This window comes from Alternaria infectoria (genome assembly GCF_024043175.1).
Source record: "Alternaria infectoria strain BMP 0036 chromosome Unknown scaffold_1, whole genome shotgun sequence".
Lineage (NCBI taxonomy): Eukaryota > Fungi > Ascomycota > Dothideomycetes > Pleosporales > Pleosporaceae > Alternaria > Alternaria infectoria.
This window is the reverse complement of record NW_026250690.1, coordinates 3,270,183-3,289,325: the sequence shown is the minus strand read 5'-3', so window position 1 is coordinate 3,289,325 and position 19,143 is coordinate 3,270,183. Positions and strand designations below refer to the sequence as shown.

The window sequence follows — 19,143 nt, the reverse complement described above, 5'->3', positions numbered from 1 at the left end:
AAAGTATATTAAAGTAAACTAAAAAAAAGTTAAGATTCTAATTTAGCTTTTATTTAGCTTACTTAAGTTTATTATAAACTATAAAGTACTATAATAACTTAGAACTAAGTATATTAAGTATAACTACTTTAAGTTTTTTTTAAGTAAGTATCTAAAACACTTTAAGTTTTATATAGTTTTAAAAGTAAGTATTTTAAGTAAAGTAAGTAGTTTTATTAAAAAATCTTATAGTAAAGTCTACTTTTTAGATACTTATTAAAAAAATAAAAAGTACTTCTCTAAAAATAGTTTTATAATTATATATTTAGTAGTTATACTATAAGTAGTTATATATAGTAAATATCTTTAAGTTCTTAGAGTATAAAGCTTTTAAATTTAACTAGAACTTATTTCTTATAGTTAAAGTATAGTAAGTAATATATTTTTTAAAAGCTAAGTAGTTACTTATAAATACTTTATACTTTAATTTTTTAAGATAGACTATATCTTAATAAGTATACTTTAATTATTTTTACTTATATAACTTTTTAAGTTTATAAGTTAAAATAGCTTATTTATTTTTACTTTTAGTAGTAGTAGCTTATAAAAGCTTAGTTAGCTCTAAAATAAACTTTAATAGTATATTACTATTTCTAATAATTAAAACTAAGTTAGTAATATCTAAAAAAGCTTCTAATAAGTTTATAAGTTTTTTAGTAAATAGTATTACTACTTCTAAAAATATAAAAGCTAATTTTTTCTAGTTATTATTTATTACGTATAAGAATAGTATAGCTTACTTACTACTATATTATATTATACTAAAAAAACTTACTTTAAAGCTTATTATATCTAAATAGTATATATAAAAGTATTATAAAGTAAAGTAATTTAAATATTATATAATAGAGTTAGTTAAATACTAAATATATAATATTAAACTATAATTAAGTATATTATTTTAAAAAAACTAGAAATAAATTACTACTAAGCTATAATAGTAATTTTAAAGTATTTATAGCTAGTACTAAGTTAGTCTAGACTTTTTAGAGCTAGAACCTAATAGTAATATACTAAACTAGTAGTACTTTAGTAAATAATATTAAAGCTATTATAATTATACTATATACTAAAGTACTATTTTAAAGACTTAGCTTAACTTAAAACTAGACTATAGTCTAAGTTAAAGGCGTACTCTATTCTTTCTACTTAAGGCTTAGAGGTCGATGCGTGGCGATGCCTGTGTTAGGCTGGCCACGTGACACCGTGAAAGTGGGGCTCGTTATCCATCGCGCTTCCCCGTACTGCTCATGTTTCCATCGTGCATCAGTCACCAACATCGCCACAAATTACAATTCGAATGCGCAACTTAGCGTGCGATCATGGCAGATGACATGGATATTTCGACGTCATCGCCACGTGGAACGAAAAGAAAAGGCGATGACAGTCTACCACTTCCCGCGCCGCGCCGAATCAAGGCACTATCGCAAGATGTCGTCAACAAAATCGCGGCCGGAGAAATCATTGTCGCGCCAGTGCACGCGTTGAAAGAGCTGATTGAGAATGCTGTTGATGCAGGGTCGACTGCATTGGAGGTCCTAGTTAAAGACGGCGGCCTCAAGTTGCTCCAGATCACCGACAATGGTCACGGCATCGATGTATGTCTTGATGTTCTCAGAGTCATCACATGCTGACTTCCCTCAGAAAGAAGACCTGCCAATCTTATGTGAACGTTTTACTACTTCCAAACTCAAGGCATTCGAGGACCTGACTTCTATTGGGACGTACGGCTTTCGTGGCGAGGCGCTGGCGAGTATCAGTCACATTGCTCATCTCAAAGTTACTACGAGGACAAAGGAGTCGAGCTGCGCGTGGGAAGCGCATTTTGCGGATGGTAAACTTTCAAGTGCGAAGCCTGGCCAGAGTGCCGAACCAAAGCCTAAGGCTGGCCGACAGGGCACGATCATTACAGTATGTTCGTCCTCCCCCAGCGCTGTGGCAGTAACTAACGAGGTGCTAGGTTGAGGATCTCTTCTACAATGTTCCTTCTCGGCGGCGAGCTTTCCGTTCCGCTAGCGAAGAGTACGCGAAGATTCTCGAGCTCATCGGACGTTATGCTGTCCACTGCGCAGGCGTTGCCTTCTCCTGCAAGAAGGCAGGCGAAAACAATAGCATAACCGTACCTGCTTCTGCTACCGTCAAGGACCGGATTCGAACGATCCATGGCAATTCTGCTGCAAGCGATTTGGTAGCCCTGAACGTCAAAGACGACCGCTGGGGCTTCAAGTGCGACGGTTGGGTCAGTAACGCAAATTATACTGCGAAAAGAACAGTAATGCTGCTCTTCATCAACCACCGAGCGGTAGAGTCGCCCGCGATCAAGAAGAGTGTTGAGCAGACTTACGCCACGTTTCTACCGAAAGGAGCTCATCCGTTCTTCTATCTAAGTCTCGAAATCGAGCCACAGCGAGTGGATGTAAACGTGCATCCTACAAAACGCGAGGTTCACTTCCTCAATGAAGATGAGATCATAGCCGTCATCTGCGACTCGATCCGCGAAAACTTGAGTAAGGTCGATACGAGCAGGACTTTCATGACCCAGTCCTTGCTTTCAAACCCCAAAGTTCCTTTTGTAACGCCCATGAAGCAGATCATACCTTCGACACCTGCCACAGGCGATGCATCAGACCGTAGCGGCCGAAGAGCGCCGCATACAGCGTCCAAAAAGCGAGACGAAACCAACCTTGTCCGTACGGATTCTTCAGCACGCAAGATTACGTCAATGTTGCAGCCGCAAAAGTCCGTCGAAGAGATTGCAAACGACGAAGAAGAGATGGAATATGAGTTCGCAGAAAAGGAACCAATCGCGTGTCGTCTCACATCCGTCAAAGATCTTCGTGCGGAGGTTCGAGATGCAATGCATAACGAGCTTACCGACATCATTTCAACGCATACGTTTGTTGGTATTGTCGACGAGCAGAAGCGAATAGCGGCTATACAAGGCGGTGTAAAGCTATTCCTTGTCGATTACGGTATGCTCTGCAACGAGTACTTCTACCAGGTCGGTCTGACCGACTTTGCCAACTACGGCAAGATACGCTTTAACCCACCCTTGCCGCTACGTGACTTACTCAAGGTTGCTGCAGAACAGGAAAAGAAGAATGCAGGCGATGCGGCAGACGAAATAGACTGGGATGAGGTTGTTGAAGTAGTGAAAGAGCAGTTGATCAGCAAGGCAGCGCTGCTGAGCGAATACTTCTCTATGGAGATTACACCAGAAGGCGAACTCTGCTCTATCCCGCTGCTGATGAAAGACTACACGCCCTCTATGGCCAAACTCCCTCAATTCCTACTGCGTCTTGGACCGCACGTTAATTGGAATGAGGAGAAAGGATGCTTCCAGACGTTGCTGCGCGAGATTGCTTCTTTCTATGTACCTGAAAGTCTGCCTCTGTCGCCCTCGGCACAAGCAGGTGACGATGGTAAAGGCAAGGCTAAGGTCCTTGAGGAAGATCCCGAAATTGCAGCAAGGCGGAAGAAACTCCTGCGAGCGATCGAGTTTACCATCTTCCCTGCTTGCAAGGCTAGGCTCGTGGGCACAAAGGGATTACTGCAAGGTGGAGTGATGGAGGTCGCGAATCTGAAAGGTCTATACCGAGTATTCGAGCGATGCTGATGGATGAAGAGCACAGAAAGGGATATGTAGCACCCGCGTGTACCGAAGTAGTAGCCACACCGGAGATTTGATGGGATGAAGCAATGATACAAAATAGCGAGCGCGCTGCGCGTTCTAATGCGGAGCGGGGTGGCCGTACGAACGCCACGAGATGCTATTACTAGTCTGAATGCGAGACATGCACAAGTAAGAAAGGCATTCATAATCGATGCGCTGCGACAGTCAACATAAAACTAGTAGCAAATCTAGACAACTCGCCCGCTACCGCGGAGCTAAAGGAAGGAGCTAGGATCTCGCGGCTGCGAACGTCACCACAACGCTTCGATCTAAAACTCGCTAATACGTCATAGATGTCCCTTCCATCGAGCAAAAGCCCCTAACGAAAAGAATCGCAACAACAAATAAAAGCAATCGGCCGCCATGGATTTCCCAAGGATAGCAAGCTTTTCCAAGGACGACTTGTGGACGGTAAACTCACTCGACAGCGCTAGTGCTGTGTCGGTCCTTCCCAACTCGCCATGTCGCAATTAATCAATCGCATCCGCTTACCACGCGCTTTTCGCCCTCCAGCCCAAATCAACGCAGAAGAAGGCACGAATGGACACCCAGAAACGAATCGCGGGAAGACGGCGCCCAAGGAAGCGGAGAATGGCAACGGGAAACAGGAACAGTCTGAGATGCAACCTGTGGGGTTCTGGCATCCCGACCTGCGACAAGTACGCAACCGCGCATTCGTAAAATGGATCATCACGACGGCTTTCCTCATGGCATTCATCCTCTGTGTGCTATCGCTGTACTGGGCCGTATTTTTCAAGGTTGAAAATAGGCTGAGCCATTTACTGGTGTATGTCGTGGACATGGATGGAGCGGCGCCTTACGACAACACGGGAAACGCGCCATTCGTTGGACCGACCATCACGCAATTAGTACAACAACAGCTGAGCAGCGGCCAGCCGACGTTGGGATGGGGTGTTCGACCTGGTTCAGATTTCAACAACGATCCATTAGAAGTCCGACAAGCTGTCTATAACTGGGATGCCTGGGCCGCCATTGTCATCAACCCCAACGCGAGCGCGCTGTTGTACTCTGCTATCGCCAACGGGAATACGAGTTACGATCCCCTGGGAGCATGCCAATTGATATACCAAGACGCCAGAGACGACACGAACTGGTTTGATTTCATGTTCCCCATTATCAGCCAGTTTATGACGCAGGCCCAGAGTATGGTCGGACAGCAATGGGCACAGATGGCTATGCAGAGGGCGAGCGACCCAGCAGTACTATCGAACATTCAGAACGTACCCCAGGCCATCAACCCGGCGATTGGCTTTTCTGAGTTCAACCTGCGGCCTTTCTATCCATACACTGGCATTCCCGCTGTGTCCATCGGACTCATCTGTAAGACGCCTTACAACTCCCACCTTGGCTGTGGCTAACAAAATTCGCAGATCTCATCATCATATCCTTCTTCAGCTTCTCATTCTACATGCCCATCCACATGCAATACCTCAAGCCCGAAAACCACCCGCCTCTCAAGTTTAAGCAACTCATCGTCTGGCGATGGTGTGCTACGATATGCGCCTACTTAATGCTTTCACTTGCCTACTCCTTCGTATCCATGGCTTTCCAAATCAATTTCTGGCACACCAACTCCATCACCAGCGAAACGCAAGTCACGAACATGATGGAAGGCAATCCGGTGGCATACGGAAGTGGCACGTTTGTCGTGTACTGGATGCTGAATTTCTGTGGCATGATCGCGCTGGGACTGGCCTGTGAGAACGTGGCGATGATTGTGGGTATGCCGTGGATGGGATTATTTTTGATCTTCTGGGTCATTAGCAATGTTTCCACTGCGTTTTATGATATCGAGATCGCGCCTGGGTTCTACAGGTGGGGATACGCCTGGCCGCTACATTCAAGTGAGTTTTACTCATCTCCACGTGTCGTCGCTATCAACTGCTAACATCATATGCGCAGTTGTCGAAGGAAGTCGCTCGATACTATTCGATCTACATTCAAGGATAGGACTGGATTTCGGTATTCTGCTTGCTTGGGGAGCAGTCAACACGCTGTTCTTCCCCTTCTGCTGCTGGTTTATGAGTAAGTCTGCTGCAACTGGCACTATGTTCTGTACTAACATTGAACAGGATGGAAAACACAACACAACATTCACGAATATTGGCCTCTCGACTAGTATGGAAGCACACTTATCTTCCCCATGCCATTACGTTTTGGACGTTTGTTCGCAATACTGACCATATACTATAATGTATACATAATAATGCTTATACTCATGTTCGCTTCATTTTCCAATGTGCAACTCATTCTCATCACATGGCATCAATGTTGTAGTATGACAAATGTGTAAAGATAACATTGCGCTATAACGAGGGTATCAGGTCTTAACAATCATAGTAACAGCTGGACCAACTCCACGCTGATCGTGTGTCGTGTAGTATTCGTAATTCATAACTCATCATGTACTTCTCTGTAAACGTGCCACCTCAATTGCAGCACCTGTCATAGGTTCATGGACACCTTCCTCGCTCGGACCGCTTGTAAGAATGCTCCGTAGCTCCAGGTCAGATCGTTGGCTCCCCTCATGTAGCCCGTCACGCGGTCGAACTGCTCACTCATACTTCCCTCATCATCAACGTGCGTCTTGATGACCTCGAGGAATTGGTCGGCAGTGGTGTGCAGGCGCTCAATAACGGAGTGGAAGAGCGCATCGGAATCACCGTAGGTACCAACATCAACAAAGAGGGAAGAAGTTGCGAGGAGAGCTTCGAAGAATGGTAGACCGGTGTTAGAGATGGTTAGGTTGCCGGCGACCGAAATGTGTGCTGCGGTGCGGTAGAGGACCTCAGCGGCTGACGAAGTGCACAAGAACCAGGGATTGCCACCACGGTTAGAGGTGCCGTATCCGTCGTAAACATCCTCGGGGTATCGACCAAGGCCAGTGCCTTCGAAAGAATCTTCTTCTATGTCGTCATCCTGGTCGTCGTTGGAAGGGCTGCTATTGATGGGGAAGCGATCGCGTTGGTCGCGAGTCAGAGCCAGAAGCGACATGAGCATCTCGTCAGACCATGGTGGATATACAATATCACTTTCGGAATCGCCTGCGGGTAAAGCGTGGAGCGAGCCAAGGAGCAACCCACAGTCCAATCCGCTGCGCTGGCTTGACAGTGTCTCAACGAGATGGCCTTGCTGTGCATCCCAGAACTTGCCGAGGAAAGCCTCGATGTACCCAGCTTGCTCCTCGTACCAGGCCGCTGCACCCATGTCTCCGAACGTCCTTGCAAGGTCGGTGCCCTCTCTCAAACTTCTTGCGCTGACCATCAAGTTGAAGAAGTGCAGACCCTCAACTTCTTCCCAGAGATCGAAGCTCGACTGATTCCAGAAGTGGCTGACGTACTCCAGGTCAGCCTTGATGACACTACGTGGAGGCATCTCCACGGCATAGTATGGTCGGAAGAAGTCTTCAGCTGACTCCGAGCTCCAGAGCAAAGGGTGTGAAGCATTGTATTCGCGTAGATAGTGCATTAGCGTCAGCGCACGCAGGGCTGGGCCATCACGCTGAGGGCGTCCCCATGAGCCAGTAAAGGGTGTTCCGTCTACGTGGAACTTGGGTTCACCAAGCCCAGAAAGATCGTCAAAGGTACCGGATGGGTTTAAGGTATGCTGGATATTGCTCGAGAGGGAGGTATACGCGTCGAGGATGTGAGAGAGTGCGGACCCGCGAGAAGAGGACGGTTCGTCGGCGTAGACATCTACGAGGGTGTTCATAGTGATCGCAGCATCGCGAACCCCTGTTCGAAGTGTATTAGTAGGCGCTCAGTGGCAGCCATAGGTCGGGTGCAACTTACACTGAAACCAGTAATCTGGCCCATCCCGACTCGGACTCGCAATGACCGTGCCATCCGCTACGCCCTTGCCTTGGATATTACTACCACCGGGCGCGACATTTGCCAGGAGTTTGTCTAGAGCTATGCGCTCTTCCTGCTCGATCCACGCATCGAGCGTATCTTGCAGCGGTTGCTGCTGCGTTTGTGTTCGACTGGCGCCGACGAAAGTACTCAGCGGAGGAAGACGCGGTATTGAGAAGGCATAGGCGTGGTGGAGGAAGCCTGCAAGGAGGACTACGCGAGGAAGCATGACAGCTGACTGTCGGATTGACTGGGTAGGGCCGATGGACTAGGACACTGGAAGAAGTGTAGTATAATTAGCAGTTCATAACTAGCGCACAGCGGAGCAGAAAACAAAATGAGGAAGCAGAAGAGAGATCTCGTGGAGTCTAGGTGTTAGTAGTCGATCAAAGAGACACAAGAGCCGCCCATGGCCCCCGAGGCCCCAGGCGTCCATGCTTTGCGCTTCGGCGGTCATCCCTTTCATCGGCCATGATTCTCGATCACGATGATGACGGTAAGTCGCGTGCCAGGACTAGCGGAGTGCGTGGACGAGTAGGAGGCGGTGGACGGGGTCGCGCGGGCGGTCAATTGTCTTGTTTGACATGGCGGGTGATGTGTAAAATGCCACGCGAGCCGACGCCAACAACGTCACGCGACCCACTTCCGCGGATCTGGGGTAAGCATGCAAGGCACCTTCTGGCTGGGCGTGCGACACGAAAACATGCCGAGGTCTGCGCATAGTCGCACATGAAATTTGGTTTTGAACACAATAATGAAATGATGCCGACAGGTGATACAGTGTCATTCAAAGACTGTTTTGTCATTTCGTTGGCTCGAGGCATGGTACTTCTCCTTGTCTAGATCATGCCGAGGTACTACCTAGGTACAGACTGCTCATCATCCAAACTAGCTGAAGCGCGTCAGCTCTGGCCGATGTCTGTCGGCCATCGGGGAGAAATCGTAAGAAAACACCATGATATGAGATGTCCATAGCCCATATCGAGAACTCCAGATGAATTCCGACGTTCTCCGAGGTCCGGACGCATGAGGGGTCCAGTCGGCTACTTGCATGTAGCCGCAATGCACGTCGGTTGTTCCCGACACCTCTGAGCTCATCAAAGTATCATCAGTACACTCAAATTGTGAAAAGACGGTAGAGTTATCCTGCGACGTTGAATTCTTTTTCCTTTTCGCGATTGGGACCTGGCTCGCGATCGTTCCGACGGTTCTTTCCCGGGAGTATTGCGGTCTATGACGTTCAATTGACAGCTCCGACACTTCCCATCCAGTATGCTATCACAGCAAGCGCGAGTGTTGCGCAACGTTCGGACGGCGCGAAAACCTGGCCAACAGATACCCTGTGCTACTTTTTCGGCCTCTTCACGATACAGCAACTACGATGACACCATTCAGAATCTCAAGATCGGATCACACACTCGCGTTATATTTCAAGGATTCACCGGCAAGCAAGCTACGGCAAACGCGAAAGAGTCAATAGCATGGGGAACCAATGTTGTCGGCGGCGTAAAGCCGAATGGTTCAGGCGAGCATCTTGGACTGCCTGTCCTGCCATCTGTGAGGGCTGCAATGGAACAGCTGAAGCCTGATGCGACCGGAATCTATGTGGCAGCTCACCAAGCCACTGCTGCAATTGAAGAGGCGATTGAAGCCGAGGTGCCGCTCATCGTTGCAGTCGCTGAGCATATTCCGTTGCATGATATGATGAGGATACATTCCATGCTACAGTCGCAGTCCAAGTCGCGGCTTGTGGGTGCCAACGCTCCAGGAATAATCTCCGCGATTGGAAGATGCAGGATTGGATTCCAACCACTTCCCACGTTCTCTCCCGGACACATCGGCATTGTGGCAAAATCTGGAACTCTCTCATACGAAACCGTCGGATCTCTGACAAGGGCTGGTGTTGGACAAAGTCTTTGTATCGCAGTAGGGGGTGACGTGGTGGCTGGAACCAACTTCGTTGACGCGTTGAAAGTTTTCGAGGGTGATGAGGATACAGAGGCTATCATTATCGTTGGTGAGCTAGGCGGTACAACAGAAGAGGAGGCAGCAGACTGGATCAAAGATTACAGAAAGCGTGTCAAGAACCCGAAACCTATCGCTGCTGTCATCGGAGGCTTTGAAGCACCGCCTGGCAAAGTCATGGGTCATGCGGGAGCTTGGGTTGGTCTAGGAGAAGGTACTGCGGCTTCAAAATACAAAGCGCTGGAGGATGCTGGTGTGACTATGGTGGACCATCCTGCCAAGTTTGGTGGTGTGATGAAAGACATTCTTGCAAAGTCCGGTCGCAACGTGAAGAAGATTGTATGACTTGACCTCGGGGCAACAATACATGCAGATACTGACAGTGACCAGGAACAATCGGCAGCTCAACAGCGCCGCTCGTATCACACTTCAAGCTTCACACGGCGGCCTGTCATTTCCACTACACCATCAATCTCATTTCAGCAAAGACGTTCTCTCCACCTTACCAAAGACCAATCCACGAACCTTCTCGCGACATACAAAATCGACCTGACAACACCACCAGAGGGCTCGCCTTCGACACATTACCTAGGCATTTCCCCACACCGCTCAGCACGCAGTCCCTCAATCATAGCATCACCCACCGCAAACCCTGCCAAACTGAATCAACGCGTCCGCCGTTTTCCCTTCGACTACCGTTCAGGTCCCAGTAAAGAAGTCATCCAAGCCGCAATCGCACACATGCAACTCGACGCCGCCCCACCAATGGCCAAAGCCCAAACTGTCGAACTGATCAACAATTTATGGAAATTATACAAAGAGAAAGAAGCAATCGACGCCCACGTCAAAGTCGCTCTATCTGTCGAAAGTGATGAAATACTCATCTACGAGCCATACCTATTCTTCGACGACGCGGCGTTCAAGTCAGGCAAGAGACAAGCCGATCTCCATGCTCTCCATGATCAAGAGTCTGTTTCAGCAACAGATCGAGAAGCTGAAGAAGCCGGTATAGTGTACATACCGCTGGGGTCTCCTGAATTTCCGCCGGGGACTACTCAGGCGGGGACACAGACGCCGCCGTCTTCCACAGCAGAAGAGGGACCGCGAAACTTGATCGGAACTTTGGTGAATGGCGCTGGACTGGCACTCAATACTATTGATACGCTGTCTCTGCGGCTTTCACAGCCACCTTGTTCGACTTCTGCTGCTAATTTCTTGGACACGGGCGGGAAAGCGACGTCCGCGACGATTAAGACGTCCTTCAAGCTTATTCTGTCCGACCCCCGGGTGTCTGTTGTGTTTGTAAATATCTTTGGAGGGCTGACGTTGTGTGATATGATTGCCGAGGGCATCATCATGGCGTTCAAGGAGATTGGGGTGGAGAAACCAGTGGTTGTCAGACTAAGGGGAACAAACGAGGAGAAAGGGCAAAAGGTACTGGAAGAAGCCAAACTGCCCATCCATGCCTTCGACGACTTTGAAGAGGCGGTCAAGAAAGTGGGAGAACTGGCTAATGCGAGCGGAACAAAGTAAGGACTAGCTTCATAGACACACAGATATATTTACATTGGCAACAGTGAAAATAGGGGGGGATATCAGATTAAAATACTCTACTGTTGACCACCCGGACAACCCAGTCTCTGCATTCACACAAGAACGAATGTGTTGCCGCTCCCGCCACTGAGAACAAGTCCCTGAAAAGTTCATTTTTCTTTCCAAAAGGGAGCCAGCCACCGTTTGTCCTTTCGTGCAATAACGTACAAGCCTCCTCCCTGTACGCCTGTGAAAAAAGATGAAAGAAAATTTGGGTGGTGGTGGTATCTGCGAACAAATCGAAATGAAGTAAAGCACGTTGGAACTCAAGCGCGGGGGGCGAGCCTCCAAATACCCAAAACATGCGCGAGACCGTAGGGTTCAAGGAAAATGGTGGTGGGCCTATGCGAGGTATTGGAAGGCGGTGCTATGTATCGTTAGTTGTGCTCAGATTTGAATGTGGGAAGTGGAGACATACCCTATGATTGCCATGACGCCCATGCCAACAAGTGCTCTCCGTGTGACCTTCTCCTTGGTCAACTTTTGCTCGGTGGTGTAAGCAACCTTTGCAAGTTTGCTCATACGCTCAGCGGCGAGATCTTCAGCCTCCAAAACGTCCTCAATGCCACGCTTTGTCGACTTGGTGACATTGGCCGACGAGTCGCCTTCTAGCCGTTGTGCTTCTGCGACCATGCGCTTGGCCTCCTCGATCATGGCGGTAGGATCTTCTGGCTCGGGAAGCGCAGCATGGCTGTGAGGGACATCGACGGTGACGTTGGTGCTGGTCTTCTCAGTGTCGCCGTTTGTCTCCACGGTCTGCTCGACTTGAATGTGAACTGTGCCCTCCTTGACGTCTGGCTCAGTCTTGGGCTCAGACACTGCCTCCTTCTCCTTCACATCGCCATCGACGGATGATGCGACGGACTCAGAAGGTGTGGTACCGTTCGCAATGATTGCTTGCAGAGCGCTTGATGGGGTGACAGCCTCATCGGCCTTGGTAAGGTCAGGCTTCATTGTGCTTCTTGTGGCTCGCGACTTTCGTGGAGTCGCAAACTTTCGGCTGCTGGGAGTTGCGCCTCGGCTAGGTGATACAGATCGAGCCGAGCGGGCGCGAGTTGTGCGAAGACCGGGTGCGGGGAGAGTTACGGGTGTGGCGTTTGCGACATCAAACTTTGGTGGCATTTGGATATGCGTGTTTGATTTGTCCTTGTTGCCCTTTTCGATCGGCGCGGGGTCTAGAAGTGCCTCAATCCAATGGCGCATAGAATATTCATCAGACAACGCGAGAGCTAGAGGGACCTTTAGTTAGCGCGAGCTTTCGAGAACAGGTGAAGGTAAGTTACTCACCCTCTTCAGGCGCAATCCATACGCTTCCAGCAACCTCTTCGGCGCCTGCAGAAGGGAATGTCTTTTGGTACTTGCGCTCCATATCTTCCTCTACGACCGAAGCCCATGGGAATGCAGCCTTGAACATGCCTGTCGCACTAATGTAGCCATCGCTGCTGCGTCGCTGTTTGTCGTGTTAGTCGCATCCTGAGCGAAATCTTGCGGCTTCTTTTTTCATAACGCGTACCATCAAAAAGTAAGATTCGGGGAAAGCCGAGGTCTTGTTCAATGTGAAGATGCCGGATCCTGTCAAGTCCTTCGGCAGCGGAACCCTCAGATGCGCGTAATCAAACGTGCCCATGTTCTCCGGCTTGGTCGCATTGGTAAGACCGCTGACGCCGGGCTTTACGCCGAGGTTTGTCTGTCCTAGGCGGCGCCTCTCGATGAGGATCTCGACTGCGCGCAATGGTTAGATGACTGGTCGCAATGACGCGATGCGCAACGTATACGTACTGGCTGTGGATTCGGTGGGCTCGAGAAGAGGATTCTTCCTCTCGGGCAGGTTGCGGTGGGAGACCATTTTGGAGGTGTTGCCGGTAGGTCTTGAAGTCTGGCCTGATGTGCGCGTAGTGATATAACGCGTGTTGGCGATGAATGGAGCGCGCAGCGCAAAGGTGGTTGCGTGAAGATTTGACGGTTCCGTCCACGTATGACGCGCGCAATCGTCAGTAACAATGTACTGCCGGACCGAGTCGCGCGACGAGTGAAGACAGCTGAGTGTCGAATCGAGACGATATGGCGACGTGGGCGAGGGCGTGGTGAAAGCGCGCGATCGACGTGATGAAAGGTGGTGCGATGCGACGGAGGCGGACAGGAAGGAGCGATGGGTGCTATCCCTGTGCACTAGCGCTCCCAGAACGAAGACCCCCAGCCACCCCGGACAGTTGCGCGAACGCAAAAGTTTCGCGGCAACCCTTTCTAGTGTATTTGCAATGCTGGTAGTGCTTACCGATTGGCCGTGCCGATATTGTCATGGCATAGCAGGCCCGAAGAAGCGTCGCCTGTCTTTCCACGGGCTCAATGGGGAAAGCGCTCAAAGTCACGCGTTTCCGCTCTTCTCTCGTGACGCGTTGCTGTGGACAGCACCTGGGCATCACCCTTTCACCCCAAAACACGGCGACCAATGTTCCCACTTGGTCTATGCAGCCTCAATTGATGCAGTTTAGAGAGAATGTCGGCGGCTAGGATGGCTAATCGCACTCGTGATCATTGGTCGCGCGCGGCAATACATCTTCACAACTAATTGAGGCGCTCAAAGTGACGGTATGCTCAAATCGCAAACCAGCGACAAAGACGATTTTTGTTCCACATCGGTTCTTTGCCCGGGCATCACCTGGTACCATTCCTTTAGAATTATATCTCCGGGACGGGATGCATACGCTACCAGCGATGGCGCTAACCACGTCACGAAGCTCAAGCTCAAGCTCGAGAGCTTACCGACAAGTTGTCAGTCTGGTAGAAGCTCGCGACACGACCCTGCAGATACCGGTGGCCTGTTCCAAAAAGAACAAGAGAGGGGTCTGGTCCATGCTCGACCATGAGACAATTCGTACGTCAAGAATTTTCTCTGCCTGAGGACAGGACCATGGCGAACATGGTCGTGTTGCAGCAAGAGTCTGGACAGCTGCGGCATATCTGAAGGGTCCCGCAAGCACCAGGAACGCAGCCAATCAGACGCGCCGACGTACTGGAGCGGTGAATGTGCCCCGCTAACCGCGAGGCTCAACACGAGGCCGCGCCCCTCATTCCTACAATTGACCCTTTGACTTCTCCACAACATTTCTTTTGTTGCCTTGCCCTAAACATCCACCCTCACCTCCACAGTACGCACCGATAGCAGCCATGGCCGACCACGCAGACGACCTCCACGCCGAGGCGACCGAGGGCTTCAAGGTTGGCGAGAAGAAGACGATTGACGAGTACCAGCAGCTGGGTAGGTTCCACAACTTCCCCGGGGAGCTAGTTGCCTGCACACATGGCTAACACGTGCGGCGACAGACCAGAACGACGAGTCGCTCCAGAAGTGGAAAGCGTCCCTTGGTCTTGGACAAGGCAAGGACATCTCCGACCCCAACGATCCCCGCCGATGCATCATCCTCTCTCTCGCTCTCGAAGTCGAAGGCCGCGATGATATCGTCATCGACCTGCGCGCACCCGGTGCCGTCGAGGCTCTTGAGAAAAAGCCCTTCTCCATCAAGGAAGGTGCTCGGTTCCGCATGAAGGCACAGTTCAAGGTGCAACACGATATCTTGTCTGGTCTCAAGTACCTCCAGAAGGTCTCACGCATGGGTGTCAGCGAGAAGCTTCAGGAGATGATGGTGAGCATATCCGCCATAGAGGAGCATATGAGCAAGCACTAACGGCCATGACAGGGCTCATACGGTCCCAGCACTGAGGAGAAGCCATACTACGAGAAGAAGTGTATGTACACGCCCATGTTGTCTCCCACACCCCACTAATGCCTATTCTAGTCGAACCTGAAACTGCCCCCTCCGGTATGCTCGGCCGTGGCCACTACACCGCCGTCTCCAAGTTCGTCGACGATGACAACCACACCCATCTTCAGTTCAAGTGGTCATTCGACATCAAGAAGGACTGGTAGTTTGCGATCGCATGCGTTTGGCTGATGGGGACATTCATGTATCGATGTAGCGGAAGGTGTCATTTTCTTTCGATTGGAAGCGATGGATATCCAGGGCAGCTTAAGCTCCCACGAAGTAACGAAGCGACGGCCGACCATCTAGATGGACCCAACAAGTCCGGCTGGATGGCGCAAAGGCGAATTGAACAGCAGAAACGTTTCACAATTGGTCACTGCAATGTGTTGTATTTCATCCCTGGTCTGCGTATGTTTGTTGCTCCTCGATATTGTAGAAGCGGAACCACCTGGCAGCTATCGTCTTCGCCTTGACCGTACGACCTGCCCACGCTCGGTCGCCGCTTCCAGATCCGATCTTCCGAGCCGAGATACTCAAGATGGAGATGTCCTGTTCCCATGGATCTCTTATGCGTGCTTCCGCGGAGGGCTCTTGGGCATCATTCTCCATGTCTGTGTCGTCACTATCGGGCTCCTCCTGACGCTCGCGCCTACCCTCGCACTCAGCGATATGGAGCGTTACACCTGGCTTAAGCGCGACTTCTGCCGCCGCCGAGAAGCATCTGGACAGGCCTTGGGCTGAGAAGGAAGATGTTGAGGCATGCAAAGCGATTGGATTCACCAAGACGACTCTTTCCTCTTCCTCGGCATCGGCAGCGACACTGGTTCCAGCCCGACCATATGCGGTCAAGTAGGCTAACAAGGCCTGCACAGACGCGCAGAATGCAAGTTTGACATGCCGTGTCGTGAGTAAGTTTTGAAGGGTTGGCGCGACCAACTGCTCCAGACCATCCGCGTCATGTTCACCGTGATTGTGCAGTGATGTTGCAAGATCTTGGAGGAAGCTATCCCGACTTGAGCAAATGATGAGTAGTGTTGGACATGTCTCTGACTGCGTGGTGAGAAGGTAGCGAAGCAAGGCCGGGAGGGTTAGCGGGTAGAGCACTGTTGGCGCGGGCGTTGGCGACATGACAGAACGGCTGCTTGTGGAAAGTTTGTCGGCTGTCATGTGTCGGTGCAGGCTGTCATCGGTATACTTATTCGGGGAGCACAGCTTGGGCTGGACGTGACAGGCGTGGAGGTGCCAATCGGCGGCAATACCCGCGCCCCGGGCCACCCCACTACGTCGGTTGGCCATCCATCAGAACACCCAGGGCATGCACGCCGCGACTTTCAATCACGATCACCAGGCCCAGAACCTGCTCCCTGCCTTGCCTGACTCTGCATAGTCGGCCTCCCGTTTGTGCGCAGAGACGAAGCGCGCACGCTCCGGACCGAAGCGCTGTCCCAGGCGCACGTCGCGGTCATGGAGTCCATCAGTCGCATATCGAGCTTGCTGGAGACAGGTATGGCGCCTTTCACATTTTTCATACAGATATGCTGCCCGTTTCTGCTCCCCAATCTAGCCTATAGGCCTTTTGACCATGTAATTCCTTGGTGCCGCCGTTATGCATCCCTCGAACTTCGCTCACTGGTCTCTCTCTGCAGCTCGCGACCTTACCCTCGAAGCCGCCCGCGATGCCAGTAATGTCCGCCGAGCGCCGACGAAAGAGTTGCCCTCGGGCCAGCTCAAGAAGCTCCTTGACAGCAGATCAGAGCGCGATGTGCTCGAAGGACTGCGAAGAGTCGTCACTGTAGCAAGCCCCGCCACGGTCTCGAGACCAGCCCATTGGACGCTGTGGGACGTGTAGTAACTGACTACAGCGCATCTAGATGTCCTACCGACAGCCGCCTTCGCAAACGCTGCCCTTCTTCTCCCACGTGATCAAGAACGTCGCATCCCCCTCGCTCCAGGTCAAGAAGCTCGTCTACATCTACCTCCTCCAACATGCCGAACACGAACCAGACACCGCGCTCCTCTCCATCAATACGATACAGAAGTCGCTCACAGACACGAACCCTCAGCTTCGTGCCCTCGCCCTACGCGTCATGTCGAGCATAAGGGTGCCTGTCATTAGCCAGATTGTGAGCTTGGGCATAAAGCGCGGTTCTGGAGACATGTCAGCATATGTCAGGAGGGCAGCAGCTCTGGCGATACCAAAGTGCTATAGGCTGGATCCAAACACCGAGCCACAGCTACTGGAATACCTTTCGACACTCCTGGGTGACAAGCAGTACTTCGTGACGGGGGCAGCTGTATCATCTTTCTTGGAGCTATGTCCGGAGCGTCTGGATCTTATACATCCGCATTATCGTTCCTTGGTACGAAAACTAGTCGATATGGACGAGTGGGGGCAGTTGGCTACACTGCGGCTGATGATGATATATGCAAGGAAGTGCTTTCCGCGCCGGACGAGGAAGGTCAAGAAGGCAGCTGGGGTCACGACAAATAGCAAGCCTACGCAGTCGACGAAAGGCTTCTACGACTCGGAAAGCGACTCAGAAGAAGAGGAAAAGGAACAAGAACAGGACATGGAAGAGATTGCTGTGCTGGATCCGGACCTCGAACTGCTGCTGAAAGGCTGTCAGTCACTTTTGCAGTCTCGGAACGCGGCTGTGGTGATAGCGGTGGCAAGGACGTACTTGTATCTCGGTACCCCGGAGTACCTGACTCAGGCCATTGGCCCGCTGATATCCCTCTTGAGATCTGCGGGAGACATTCAGCACATCGCACTGTACAACATCGTGCAAGTCTGCCTGACACACCCGGAGCCATTCGTCAAGTACTACACACATTTCTTGGTGCGGTCAACCGATGCACCACACATCTGGCAGCTCAAACTGGAACTGCTTACTCTGATATTTCCCCATGCACCTCTAAGACTACAGAGCCTGATCTTAGCTGAATTGAGCCATTTCTCCCATTCCGGAAGCTTGGATCCAGCATTGGTCAAGGAATCAGTGCGCGCAATCGGCCGCTGCTCGCAGAGCCCCGCAACAAGCCCACAGACCTCCGCAAGATGTCTGAAGCTGTTGCTAAAGCACATAGGATCGGCCGATACTCATCTGGTAGCCGAATCGCTGGAAGTCATCCGACATCTGATCCAACGAGACCCGAACGCTCACCGAACAACTGTGGTCCGGTTAGCGAAACACCTTGATGCAGCAACGAGCCCCCAGGCACGAGCAAGCATTATATGGCTGGTCGGAGAGTTTGCAGGGATCGATCCAGAAAACAACATCGCCGCTGATGTTTTACGTATTCTTGTCAAAGGCTTCGCGGATGAAGCTGAGCCGGCAAAGCTCCAAATCGTACTGTTGGCAGCGAAGGTCTATGTGCATCATTTAACTGCAAACCCGCCTCCAGAGCCGAAAGTGGAAGAGCCCAAACCGAGTCCGTCGCTCATGGACGATTTCCAGGAAGACCAAGGCGGCTTTAGGGATGAGCACCTGGAGTCCGCCCCACAGAATGCGGAGCCTGAAGAGGAGAAGCCACATATTATCGAAGCCCTATACAACTACGTGCTCCTGCTCGTGAGGTACGACACCTCGTACGATCTCCGCGACCGCGCTCGTGTCTACAAAGCGCTTCTGGCCACACCAACATCGACACAACTCGCGTCGCTCTTACTTCTTGCACCGAAACCAGTGCCACATATACCCAGCCCGAGTGAAACAAGAAAGGGCTACGTGCTCGGCAGCGCCAGTCTCGTCATCGGCGACGAAGGCGGTGTAGGTGGTCTCCGAGGCTACGAAGACCTGCCCCGTTGGGTCAAAGAAGGTGACGAACCGGATCCCGCTCTACGTGACGAGGTCGTCTCAAACTCTTCCTCGACTTACGTATCGGCATACGAGACCGCTAAGAACATGTCAGCGGCGGAGAGGTTAGACGCCGCAGCAGGTGGTAGCAGCAGGATGACGCCAGACAGCATGTTGAGTCCACGAAGTCTGAACGGCATGGGCGGAGACTCTAGTATGGGCGGTGCAAGTAAATTACCACAGAAAGAGAAGACGCTGGACGATTGGCTGGCCGAGGAAGAAGAGGAGAGCAGCAGTGAAGAGGAAACCGATGAAGAGGAAGAGACAGAGGAGGAGAGCGAATACGAAACAGACAGTGAAGAGGAGACTGATGATGACGAAAGAGGGAACCTCATCAAGTAGATGTGGAGGTACCAAACGAATGATTATCTTCCATGCCT

General features: G+C 50.9%; 7 protein-coding genes across 7 annotated transcripts; 5 read left to right on the top strand and 2 right to left on the bottom strand.

Moving 5' to 3' along the window:
- Nucleotides 1-1,361: 1,361 nt before the first annotated feature.
- On the top strand, nt 1,362-3,655 carry J4E92_001095 (uncharacterized protein; the record flags this gene model as incomplete). The annotated part of the gene is made up of 3 exons (XM_051492509.1): nt 1,362-1,637; nt 1,684-1,950; nt 2,000-3,655. 3 exons carry the CDS (start codon nt 1,362-1,364, stop codon nt 3,653-3,655), a joined length of 2,199 nt encoding a protein of 732 aa, XP_051358021.1.
- Nucleotides 3,656-4,173: 518 nt separating this feature from the next.
- Nucleotides 4,174-5,852, top strand: J4E92_001094 (uncharacterized protein; the record flags this gene model as incomplete). Its single annotated transcript, XM_051492508.1, has 4 exons — nt 4,174-5,053; nt 5,104-5,577; nt 5,636-5,758; nt 5,806-5,852. The coding sequence occupies 4 exons, from the start codon at nt 4,174-4,176 to the stop codon at nt 5,850-5,852; spliced, it is 1,524 nt and encodes a 507-aa protein (XP_051358020.1).
- A 326-nt stretch (nt 5,853-6,178) lies between these two features.
- Nucleotides 6,179-7,813, bottom strand: J4E92_001093 (uncharacterized protein; the record flags this gene model as incomplete). Its single annotated transcript, XM_051492507.1, has 2 exons — nt 6,179-7,467; nt 7,525-7,813. 2 exons carry the CDS (start codon nt 7,811-7,813, stop codon nt 6,179-6,181), a joined length of 1,578 nt encoding a protein of 525 aa, XP_051358019.1.
- Nucleotides 7,814-8,856: 1,043 nt separating this feature from the next.
- J4E92_001092 (uncharacterized protein) lies at nt 8,857-11,082 on the top strand (the record flags this gene model as incomplete). The annotated part of the gene is made up of 2 exons (XM_051492506.1): nt 8,857-9,888; nt 9,940-11,082. The coding sequence occupies 2 exons, from the start codon at nt 8,857-8,859 to the stop codon at nt 11,080-11,082; spliced, it is 2,175 nt and encodes a 724-aa protein (XP_051358018.1).
- Nucleotides 11,083-11,484: 402 nt separating this feature from the next.
- J4E92_001091 (uncharacterized protein) lies at nt 11,485-12,988 on the bottom strand (the record flags this gene model as incomplete). The annotated part of the gene is made up of 5 exons (XM_051492505.1): nt 11,485-11,509; nt 11,561-12,371; nt 12,430-12,592; nt 12,656-12,864; nt 12,922-12,988. 5 exons carry the CDS (start codon nt 12,986-12,988, stop codon nt 11,485-11,487), a joined length of 1,275 nt encoding a protein of 424 aa, XP_051358017.1.
- A 1,322-nt stretch (nt 12,989-14,310) lies between these two features.
- Nucleotides 14,311-15,070, top strand: J4E92_001090 (uncharacterized protein; the record flags this gene model as incomplete). Its single annotated transcript, XM_051492504.1, has 4 exons — nt 14,311-14,401; nt 14,467-14,786; nt 14,841-14,889; nt 14,940-15,070. The coding sequence occupies 4 exons, from the start codon at nt 14,311-14,313 to the stop codon at nt 15,068-15,070; spliced, it is 591 nt and encodes a 196-aa protein (XP_051358016.1).
- A 1,442-nt stretch (nt 15,071-16,512) lies between these two features.
- J4E92_001089 (uncharacterized protein) lies at nt 16,513-19,105 on the top strand (the record flags this gene model as incomplete). The annotated part of the gene is made up of 2 exons (XM_051492503.1): nt 16,513-16,698; nt 16,778-19,105. The coding sequence occupies 2 exons, from the start codon at nt 16,513-16,515 to the stop codon at nt 19,103-19,105; spliced, it is 2,514 nt and encodes an 837-aa protein (XP_051358015.1).
- Nucleotides 19,106-19,143: the final 38 nt, after the last annotated feature.